Source organism: Rana temporaria, chromosome 10 (assembly GCF_905171775.1).
Source record: "Rana temporaria chromosome 10, aRanTem1.1, whole genome shotgun sequence".
NCBI classification, from domain to species: domain Eukaryota; kingdom Metazoa; phylum Chordata; class Amphibia; order Anura; family Ranidae; genus Rana; species Rana temporaria.
The window spans coordinates 84,638,740-84,651,006 of record NC_053498.1 but is presented as its reverse complement, the minus strand read 5'-3'; the positions used below and the strand labels follow the sequence as shown (position 1 = coordinate 84,651,006).

At 45.8% G+C, this 12,267-nt stretch overlaps 1 protein-coding gene across 2 annotated transcripts in view; it reads right to left on the bottom strand.

Moving 5' to 3' along the window:
• LOC120915267 (carbonic anhydrase-related protein 10-like) overlaps positions 1-11,492 on the bottom strand; it is a 519,204-nt gene extending 507,712 nt beyond the window's left edge. The window contains exon 1 of one of the 2 annotated variants that reach the window (XM_040325646.1): positions 11,147-11,492. In XM_040325646.1, the coding sequence (XP_040181580.1) occupies positions 11,147-11,210 (64 nt within the window). In that variant the 5' untranslated portion in view covers positions 11,211-11,492. The remainder of the gene's footprint in view (positions 1-11,146) is intronic. The other variant, XM_040325644.1, reaches the window with a different exon arrangement.
• Between the last annotated feature and the right edge of the window lie 775 nt (positions 11,493-12,267).

The following is a 12,267-nucleotide window of genomic DNA, read 5'->3' as shown; positions in this document are numbered from 1 at the left end:
GGAAACGCAGCTGAAAGCTAACGTGGCTAAACGCGCATTGGTGCCAATGCAAAACGTGGATAAAATTGCGTTTTTAATGCCGCTTTTTTCCTGGCGTCGGTACTAGCTTTACAGCTCGTTTTTTAAAACGTCCGGGTGTATGATGCCTTAAAGTTCATTCTTTGCCTATAGTGGCTGGCTGTACACACAGCAAAAAAGTACCCTTGGAATTTTTTTTTTAAATGTTGGCAACTACAGCAATCAGATTTTTAAAATACTTGTCTTCTGAGCAGTGGCGTCTCCAGCTTTCATATTTAGGGGGGGCACATGGGGGGACAGGGACAAAAGTAGGGGGGCCAACTATAAAATGCAATTATATATATATATATATATATATATATATATATATATATATATATATAATCTCCTGGGGCCCTTTACTATGATCCCACTATGGGCCCTTTCACATGTTCTGCAGTGAGCTCCCTTCCTACTATACTGGGGCCCCCCAGGGTGGCAGAAAACAAGATATATGTCACCAGCACACCAAGAAAATATAAGGGTCCAAAGCAGTGGGAGAACTATCATTGTTGCAAAGGTTGTCTTGTCACCGGGCCCTGGTGTTCTGCCACAGTGGGGGATCCCCAGCTGTCCTGTCCCTGCTATTTACAGCGCTGGTCTGGCATCTGTCTCCTTGGCAGCGGCAGCAGTCTATTAGGACCTACTGCTGGTGACATTATGGGTGCATGCAGGGGAAGGCTGGCACTATTGGTTATAGAGAGCTGAGCCCCCAGCTGGTCACCTAGCAGCAGTAATGCTGTATAACCTTCTCTGTTGACATGCTGATCGGCATGTGATACAGGTAATGCTCCCAGTCAGATCTAATAAACACAGTATTTATTAGCATCAAGAGTACAACCACATAAATATAATCAACCGTATGATCAGCAGCCATGTGGGCTCTATGCCTGTAAAGTGTGGGCTTTGATCAATAAAATCACTGATATTTATGACTAGGATTTGACTAAGAGCATCACCTGGATTGCATCCCGATCAGCATGTCAGAGAAGGGTCCACTGCTGCTAAGCAACCTGCAGGGAGCTCAACTGTCTACAACCAATAGAGATGGGCTCGGGTGTGTTTGAAATCCCACATGCCCGATCACGCCAGAAAGCCGACACTCCACAGTGCTAATCAATGTATGGGCTGCCTAAGAGCTAAGACCAGCCATAGACAGTTTAAATCTCAGCTGGTTCAGCAGAAACTGGCTGAGATTTGAACCATTAATGAGCAGATTCTCTTATAATTATCACTAGTGGTTGCTGTATAGTCACTAGTGATAATCACTGTTTATCGGGAGAATATAATTGCTGGGCAGGAGGGATATTCCCCTGTCACCACTGTCTGTTGATGGGGGAATCATGCAAGTTTCTTTCCTGCAATCTGTGGATGCAGGAAATAAATTTGCACCGTATATTATCTGCCTAACTGAAAGTGAAAGTAAATTGTGAATGTTTTGAAAGAACAGGAGAGGGGAGGGAGACAGATGGGGGGGAGAGAAGGGATGGAGATAATGTAGTTCAGTGATTACAGTGTACTGCAGTCTGCAGTGCACACACTTAAACACGGTCCAGGCTAGAATATCTGGTTGTGTGAGCGCTTGCATTATGCAGTGTCGGCGAGCAGAGGGAGGGGGAGGAATCCCCCGCAGAGCTGACTGGGATCGCTCTCCCTCTCGGGGAGCAAAATACAAAAATTGCAAATGGCACATGGTGGGGCACAGCATGATGTTGGGGGGTCAGGGCCCCCTCTGCCCCCCCCCTAGGGACGCCTCTGCTTCTGAGCCCTCTCTCCTATCGGGTGCAGCATCCTGAAGGTTTTAGTTTGCCTCACTTTAAAGTGACATTAAGCCCTGGTTCACACTGGGTACGATTTGGAACGATTTAAGATGCGATTTGACATGTCAAATCGCATCTCAAATCGGCGGCAATTGTCGGCAATGGCACTGTCCTAATCAGTGCGACGCCGCATCTGCAATTTCAAAAAGTAGTTCCTGTACTACTTTTTGCGATTTCGGGCCGCGATATACATTAAATTGCGGCCGAAATCGCGGCAAAATCGTGGCAAAATCGCAGCCGCGAAATCGCCGTAAAATCGCGCATTTTAGCGCGATTTTGAATTCACAGCAGTGTGAACCTAGGCTAAAACCTGAATTCTACTTTAAATAGTACCAGGTGGTCACAGGTTCCCTTTAATTAAAATAGAAAAAACAGATTAGGTGTGCTCTTTGAAAGGGCTATGAAAATCTTTGGAATGGATGGACAGGAACAAAAATCCAGGCCTTAAGAGTTACTCGCCACCAGTTGCCCCACAACCCTCTATCCTGCCCACAAGTCCGCCCCCAAACACGCCCTTGTAAATGATCTCATGAAATGACACTGTTAAATGTGAGAACAGCTGGCCGGATCTCCTCCTATGACACAGCTTGTATATAAAACACCGGCCGCTGCCAAACAAAGTCCCACCATAGTGTGATCCGGCTGGCTCTCCTCCTGACAATCACCATCCATGCTATGCATACTAGCTGATTATGCCTTTGTCTTGCAGAGTTTGTATTTTTCCCATTTTTGTTCAGAGGGTTTACTTCCTCTTTAAAGTGGCAGTAAACTGCCACTGAAACAAAAATTAACTGGACCACCGGCAGGGTTAAGTCATAATGTACTAGCATGCACTGCAGACTTGTACATTATGACAGACTTACCTGTAAAGTAGATCCTGCACAGTGCTGTCATGGATACCTGATGCTGCCATGTTCCCTTGGTCTTCCTTCTGGGTTCATAAGCTCCAGCTGTGAATGGCCAGAGCCGCAGTGCCGTTACTCCAGCACATGGGCGTGGGCAGGGCCGTCTTAATAGCATCATGGGCCCCTGGGCAAAATAATGTTCTGGGGCCCCTACAATGGAGAGAGTGCAGGTAAACATAAATCAAGTAGGTAGGAGGTAGGGGATATATAGGGTGTAGAGGGGTCAGAGTGCTGGGGGGATATCTGGAATGTAGAGGGGCAGCCCAGGCTGCCCAAATTTTTGGGGCAGCCCGTTCTCAAAGACCAGCTGCTTTGGGGAAAGTGCAGGGGCCCCCATGCAGCTGGGGCCCCTGGGCAGTGCCCAGGTGTGCCCTCTTATTAAGACAGCCCTGGGCGTGGGAGCGCTCGGCTCTGGCATGGAGCTCTGAAGAGACGGCATAGGTATGCTGTCCCTTCAGAGCACATGTGCCAGTGACGTCAACCAGCAGCATCGCTTGTGAGTATCTCCTAAACTGTGCAAATTTAAGAGATATTCACTGTACCTAAAGATAAGCCTTATAGGTTCAAAAGTGGAGTTTGCCTTCACTTTAACTAAGTATGACCAGCTTAAGTTTTAGGGTTTAGCCTGGAAGAGAGTTAAGTGCTGGGGATACATTAGCAGGTGCACATACTAGGGACATTTTTGCACTGTTGGATTTTGACCTCTTTTTGTGCTGGAAAAAATGCAGAAAAATAGCCCACTGCCAATATGTGGTTCCAGAAACAATATTTAGAATAATGGCTGAATGTCCTAGAAAAACGACAATTTCCTTCTTATAGAAAGGAATGGTGCAAAAAGCATTGATGATTTTCAAGAGTTGCAAACTAAATCAACCAGATGTAGGAAGTGATCTCCTAATAGAGTCTATTATAGAACAATGGAGCTGTATTATATACAGGACACGGCGTCTCATCATTGCTTCCTGTCTCGTTTAATAATCAGTGGGGGCCTCATTTTAATAAAGGTTGAACACAAGTGACTTAGAAGTTTCTGATCATGGTGGCTTGCCAACAAGTTTAGCCTGCAGCATGGAAGTGTTAATTGTGAGCATCCCTATTATGCGTCCCTTGGGATCTATAACCTGCCTGGAGTTTCCTCCGGCACGCTGCCTTTTAGCTGTACGTTGCATTCTATGGAGCTCTAGTGCTGTGCTCATTTCATAGTAGGAAAATCTCATTCTATGAATGATGTACTATACACCATATATACATTTATTATGAACCGCTAAGTCTGCTGGATTCTCTCTTACAAGCTCAGATGTAATTTGAGTCTGACATTGGAATACAGGGCAGCAAACAAAGCCACTAAAATACAAAAAAGAGTAGTATAATTTGTATCCATTTTATAACATTATATACTTATTTTATTCATTTCAATATTCTGCAGCACATTGCAGAGAATTTTAAACCATGCTAGTTTCTTATAATGTAATGTCCCTATACAACTCCCTCCTGCACACACAATGGGGGTAATTTGGACTCTTGAAGTATCCATTATGACCTGTAGGAAATGTTCTGCTTAGCTTGTTATATCATGACAATTAAAATGCACAGTTATGCCAATTAAAACCATCATACAGTATCTGTGAATGTAATCTGTACAAACATCAAATATAGGTAAACTATACGCAGCTATAGGGCTCTTTCACACGGGCGGACCGTATGTCTGCTTTTTCATCCATCCATGCACGGATGAAAAAGGGACATACATTGATCCCTATGAGATTGCAGGTGTCAGCAGATGAACATCCGCTGACACCCGATCTCATCTGGGTCCGCAATCCTCCGATTCCGCAGACGGAAGAAAACTCTATTTTTCCATCCGTTTGCGGATCGGATCGGGTGAACATGGACAGAAGGTCCATGTTCATCCAATCCCCCCCTATAGGGGACAACGGAGATCTGACAGGGTGGTCCCTGCGCAGTGTGCGGGGACCGCCCTGTCATCCGGCGGCTCCGCGGGGATCAGCGGAGTGATCCCTGCTGAGCAAGCGGAGGTTCACAGGGCGGATCATCATGGATCCGTCCCGTGTGAAAGAGGCCATAGAATAAGTAAAAAGGCAATGGGAATACGTTGCATACTGAAGTGCCGTACACACGACCGGTTTTCCTGCCAGGAAAACTGCCAAGAGAGCTTTTGGCTGGGAAAACCGGACATGTGTATGCTTCCTAGCAGTTTTTCCATCAGGAAAACAGATGGGAATCCCGACCGGAAAATAAAGAACCTGCTCTCTATTTTTCCGTCTGTTTTTTTGCCGCCAGATTTACAAATACCCATAGGCGTGCGCACAGGGTGTGCCAGGTGTGCCCAGGCACACCCAAATCAGATTCCCCTTGCTGCCAGGTGCCCCTTCCCACAGCATGGCTGGCTTCTCTCCTCTCCCATTGGCTACTGCAGTGGGCACATATAGATGATATTTCAGGATGAGTGAGGGAAGGGGTAATATCATTTACCGGCTTCTTCCCTTTCTGAATGAACACGGTGAGAGATCGGTACCGTGTTTTTGAGCTTTCAGGTGCACACCCTAATGCAACAGGCTGCGCACACCTATGCATATACCCTATGGGAAACACTGCGAGGCAGTGCCCATGGAGCATACACACACGGCCAAAGCTCCATGGCAGTTTTCCTGCCAGGTTCTCAGCTTTCCCCTCAAACTTTTCACGGCAGAATTTTTACCACCGTGAAAACCAAGCGTGTGTACAGGGCTTTACTGTTGGGTGGAACTGACACATTTAAACCCCACACAAGCAAAAATATTACAAACGAGGTAGCAAAGCTTTTATTTTACTGTCCTGCCTTATCGTATCCAGAGATATGTAAAGGTATCCTTTAAAGCGGAGCTCCGCCCTAAAGTGGAACATCTACTCATCTGAACCCTCCCCCCCCCACATTTGACACCTTTCAGGGGGGAGGGGGGTGCAGATACCTGACAGGTATTTACACCCACTTCCGGGAGTCCGCTCTGCAGGTTTTCACTTCCCGCCCCTGCCTGTTGTGTTCTGGGAAACACGGCTCCCAGAACAAAACGGGGACCAGTGAGGACGGCGCTGCGCGCTTCACTTCCTGATTCCCTCACCCAGGATGGCGGTGGGGGCAGCAGATAGACGAGCGATTGCTCATCTTCTGCTGCACACGTCGCTGGACTCCAGGACAGGTAAGTGTCCTAGGGCCAGATTCTTAAAAGGCTTACGACGGGGCAACGCCATTTGCGCCATCGTAAGTCCTAATCTGGCCTGGCCTATCTATGCGAATGATTCTTAGAATCAGTTACGCATAGATATCCCTTAGATCTGACAGGCGTAAGGCTCTTACGCTGTCAGATCTTAAATGCAATTTTTTTTCCCGCCGCTAGGTGTCGCCTCGTCGTTTTCCCCGTCGTCTATGCAAATTAGCTATTTACGAGAGATTCCCGAACGTACGCGCGGACGACGCAGTGAATTTACGACGTTTACGTAAGTGTAAACTTGCCCCTGCTATATGAGGGGCAAGTTTACGTAGGTCCGTCGTATGCCATGTTAAGTATGGCATCGGGTCCACGTCGGCTTTTTCCGTCGTTTACATCGTTTTCCTAAGTCGTCTGTGAATACGACTTTACGTCAATGACGCTCACGTCGGCGTCATTGACGTTTTCCATCATGAGCTAGAGCATGCGCACTGGGCTATTTTTCAGCCGCCCCCTTTGAATTACGCGGCCTTACGACGGGCCGTTTACACTACGCCGCCGCAAATTAAGGAGCAAGTGCTTGGAGAATACGGCACTTGCTCCAGTAATTTGCGGCGGCGTAGTGTAAATGGCTTACGCTACGCCACCGCAGATTATACAAGAATCTGGCCCCTAATATTAAAATCCAGCAGCTGCAGTATTTGTAGCAGCTGGCTTTTAATATTCTTTTAACGGCAGAGCTCCGCTTTAATTCTTTTTTTTTTTTTTTATCAAAATGTGGTTTATGTAAAAATTCAAATAATGGGCAAAGTGTAATAAGCCAACCAATCGTATTTATTTATTTATTAATCTACCTAGTATATTAAAATCAGATTGGCTGCTTTGAGTTACATATTGCACATCCTGACCATTATTTCAATGCTAAAGCCTAAGGGCCAGATTCACAGAAGAGATACGACGGCGTATCTCCTGATACGCCGTCGTATCTCTGTGTTCCGGCCGTTGTAACTATGCGACTGATTCATAGAATCAGTTACGCATAGTTAGCCCTAAGATCCGACAGGTGTAATTGAATTACACTGTCGGATCTTAAGGATGCAATTCTAGGCCGGCCGCTAGGTGGCGAGGCCATTGCGGTCGGCGTAGAATATGCAAATGACTAGTTACGGCGATTCCCGAACGTACGCGCTGCCCGTCGATCTAACTTTACGTCGTTTCCGTCGAGATACGCCGCGTAAAATTAGGGCTGAGCCCTAGGTGTTCTAAGCCATATTAAGTATGGCCGTCGTTCCCGCGTCGAAATTTAAAAAATCACGTCGTTTGCGTAAGTCATCCGTGAATGGCGCTGGACGCCATTTACGTTAACGTCTAAACAAATGACGTCCGTGCGACGTCATTTAGCGCAATGCACGTCGGGTAATTTACCCGATGGAGCATGCGCAGTACGTTCGGCGCGGGAATTTTGAATTGGGCGGGCTTGCGCCGAGAGCATTTACGTTACACCGCCGCAAGTTTACAGGTAAGAGTTTTGAGAATCAGGCACTTACGCTGTAAACCTGCGGCGGTGTAACGTAAATGGGATACGTTACGCCGCTGTGGAGTAACGTAATTCTATGTGAATTTGGCCCCAAATGACTTACAACAATTTAGATAAGTGTCACCGTTCCTCTAAAATAGGAGAAAGCATTGAGTGACATTTTCACAGAACTTTAGGGCATTTTGGGATGGAAAAGCAGCTTTGAAATTCACAGTCATATTGAGCATCCATCCTGCCAGAGAGATTGGATACCTATTAGCAAATGCCACATGGGATTTGACAGGCATTATGCTGGAGAGTGACACCGGTCACTTTGTCACCGAACTGACAGAATTCCAACGACTTTACTGGCAAAAGAGCGTGTGATAGAACAGACAGCTGCTCTCGACTTTATTCATTCTTTTGTCATTCCCATTGTGAGCGGAACCGCTGTTGTCATCACAGATCAGCCTGATTTGCACTATCGGTCATACATTCATTTAGAAATATATGCATCAGCTATTTCTCCTGAATCACCTTCTAGCTTCTTTTATCCTTCTGGGGTTCTATTGACAGACCACTGATCTTCTCCTGTCTGCTTATTTCCTATGACAAGAGCTTTTTGCTCCCTCTGCCCTATTATCTTTTTTTGTGACCTTTGCAGGAAAAGAAATGACACTCCAAATTGTCAGAAACAGAACTTGAAAATGTAACATAAAAAAAAAACAGTTCCAACAAGTCTTTAGGTCTCCCCATTAAAGTCCCTTAAGGATAACAGATTCCTTGAAGATTTCACTATAGATCACCCATAGCCTGAAGGCTGTGTGAAGGAGGAGTGACCCTTTAACCACCTGAGCCCCGGGCCATTGTAAAATGACGGCTTCATTGTGGCTCTGAAAATCCAACAGGACGTCATATGACGTCCTGGATCCCTCCGGCCACTGGAGGGCGCGCGAGCTGCCGATGCGCGTGCCTGGCGGTCGCGATGTCCGCCAGGTACCCGCGATCGGTAATGACAGAGCAGGGACGTGGAGCTCTGTGTGTAAACACAGAGCTCCACGTCCTGTCAGGGGAGAGAGGAGACCAATCTGTGTCCCTTGTACATAGGGACATAGATCGGTCACCTCCCCCAGTCACCCCCCACAGTTAGAACACAATACAGGTACACATTTAACCCCTTCCTCACCCCCTAATGTTAACCCCTTCAATGCCAGTCACATTTATACAGTAATTAGTGCATATTTATAGCGCTGATCGCTGTATAAATGTGAATGGCGCCAAAAATGTGTCAAAAGTCTCCGATGTGTCCGCCATAATGTCGCAGTCCCAATAAAAAATCGCAGATCGCCGCCATTACTAGTAAAAAAAAAAATAATAATAATAATAATTCTGTCCCATATTTTGTAAGCGCTTATTGCGTTTTTTTTTATTTTTTTTTACCAAAAATATGTAGAAGAATACATATCGACCTAAACTGAGAAAATTAAAAAAAAATTGGGCTATTATAGCAACAAGTAAAAAATATTGATTTTGTTTTTTAAATTGTTGCTTTTTTTGTTTATAGCGCAAAAAACAAAAACCGCAGAGGTGATCAAATACCACTAAAAGAAAGCTCTATTTGTGGGGAAAAAAAGGGCGTCAATTATGTTTGGGAGCCACGTCGCACGACCGCGCAATTGTCAGTTAAAGCGACGCAGTGCCGGAAGCTGAAATTTCACCTGGGCAGGAGGGGGGTATATGTGCCCAGTAAGCAAGTGGTTAAACAGAGCTGCAGAACTTTACTCCTATCCAATGCCATTGTTTTCCATCCAGAATGGAATTTCAGCCAAGTCTGTCCACATTGTGCATTTTGAAAGTTAAAGCTGAACCCTGGAGAAAGTAGAAATCATCTCTTGTGATGGAGCTGCCCCACATTCAATGGTTCAATGATTGCTCAAATCTACCTAGGGTATGATGAACCCCTCTTGCGCTACAAGACCGGTCCCGGCAAGTTCTTCTCCCCTATGATCAGGTGGTCAGATGCATTCTGACGTCACCAAGACCGGTGCGGAGCCTATAGCCCTACAATGGATGGGAGGACGTTGGTGAAGAATAGGGGTCTACCAAGAAAAGCAAATAATCTGGTATGTAAAATTGTTTTGCCATCCCCCAGGGATGTTAAAGTGGTGGTCCTCCAGCTGTTGTGGAACTACAAGTCCCATCATGCCTCAGCCTGTGGGAGTCGTGCTTGTAATTGTCAGTCTTGCAATACCTCAAGGGACTTGTAGTTCCGCAAAAGCTGGAGGACCATCAACCTACACCTAAATGAGCATTTAACCCCCTCATGGGACTTGTAGTTCCACAAAAGCTGGAGAACCACCAGCCTAGACCTAAATGAGCATTTAACCCCCTCATGGGACTTGTAGTTCCACAAAAGCTGGAGGACCACCAGCCTAGATATAAATGAGCATTTACCCAGCTTATGGGACTTGTAGTTCCGCAAAAGCTGGAGGACCACCAGCCTAGACCTAAATGAGCATTTAACCAGCTTATGGGACTTGTAGTTCCGCAAAAACGGGAGGACCACCAGCCTAGACATAAAAGAGCATTTAACCAGCTTATGGGACTTGTAGTTCTGCATAAGCTGGAGGACCACCAGCCTAGACCTAAATGAGCATTTTACCAGCTTATGGGACTTGTAGTTCCGCAAAAGCTAGAGGACCACCAGCCTAGACCTAAATGAGCATTTAACCAGCTTATGGGACTTGTAGTTCCGCAAAAACGGGAGGACCACCAGCCTAGACATAAAAGAGCATTTAACCAGCTTATGGGACTTGTAGTTCCGCATAAGCTGGAGGACCACCAGCCTAGACCTAAATGAGCATTTTACCAGCTTATGGGACTTGTAGTTCCGCAAAAACTGTAGGACCACCAGCCTAGACCTAAATGAGCATTTTACCAGCTTATGGGACTTGTAGTTCCGCAAAAACGGGAGGACCACCAGCCTAGACATACAAGAGCATTTAACCAGCTTATGGGACTTGTAGTTATGCAAAAACTGGAGGACCACCAGCCTAGACCTAAATGAGCATTTTACAAGCTTATGGGACTTGTAGTTCCGCAAAAACGGGAGGACCACCAGCCTAGACATACAAGAGCATTTAACCAGCTTATGGGACTTGTAGTTATGCAAAAACTGGAGGACCACCAGCCTAGACCTAAATGAGCATTTAACCCCCTCATGGGACTTGTAGTTCCGCAAAAACGGGAGGACCACCAGCCTAGACCTAAATGAGCATTTTACCAGCTTATGGGACTTGTAGTTCCGCAAAAACAGGAGGACCACCAGCCTAGACATAAATGAGCATTTAACCCTTTCAGTGTGTGGGTAGCTCCACTACAAGAGATTTTTTTTTACTTTTCCCGGAGTTGGACTTTAAACTTGGGTGGTCTGAAAGAAGTCCTTTCATCACCAGCCTTGTCCATACAGTTCCATTTGAGGAAGCTACTTGGATGAGCTGCGAAACGTCTCCACTATTAAAGGACAGGACCACCTGGATGAGCAAAGTATATCATGACCTGGATAGATGAGAACCTTCACAGACTGGCATATGAAGGGTTCGGTTTGGAGGGCGGTGGGTACCCCAGCATGTTATCACTTACCTGCTGTGTAGATGGCAGTGCTCGCCTGAAGGATTAGCACAGATCTCCAAATGAATTCCGGCATTCTGCTGCTGGTTATCCCTTCATCTCATGGAGGAGGTTGGATGACAGCTAGATCCTCATCAACACCAAAAGAGGTTGAGAGGAAAGCAGCGATCCCAGGAATGAGCGTCTCCTGAGCGATCTGTGATCATCAGCGGGATTCCTCGTCAGAAGTCCCCTGCTCCCTCCTGAACTCCCAGCCCGACTGCCGCACCGATCTCTACAATACACCTCCCGCTTTGATTTTCTTTCCTTCGCTCCTCCTTATTCATTCCTTCTCTTCTCCCTGGATCCGAACCTCGCAGGCAAAGCACCCTCCCCTCCCCTCCCCTCCCCTCTCCCTGAATACATTTATTTCATTCACCCTCTTCTCTCTCCTTCCTTACATAATACATCGGAGATCTTCTCCACGCTGCCTCTTCTCCCCTCCTATCTGCACATCTCATCTCCGACCATTTCTGCTCCATTTTCCTCCACTTTTCTCTCTTCTTCTCTCCCCTTCTCTCTTCTCTCCCCGAGGATCAGCACTGTGTCACCCCAACCACGGCTCATCAGTGTCACCCCGACCCCGACCATCAGTGTGAGCCCCGGTCCGGATCAATGTCCGCTGTCCAGCCAGACATCATAGGAGAGGGGAACATTACTGAGATAAGAAATAGACAGATAACTTGGACAGATAGATAGATAATAGATGGTAGAGATGATAGATAGATAGATAGATAGATAGATAGATAGATAGATAGATAGATAGATAGATAGATAGATAGATAGATAGATAGATAGATAGTAGAATGTAGAGATGATTGATAAATAAATAAATAAATAGATAATAGAGTGTAGAGATGATAGATAGATAATAGATGGTAGAAATGATTGATAGATAGATAATAGAGTGTAGACATGATAGATAGATAGATAGATAGATAGATAGATAGATAGATAGATAGATAGATAGATAGATAGATAATAGATGGTATAGATGATATATAGATAATACATGGTAGAGATGATAGATAGATAGATAGATAGATAGATAGATAGATAGATAGATAGATAGATAATAGATGATAGATAGATAG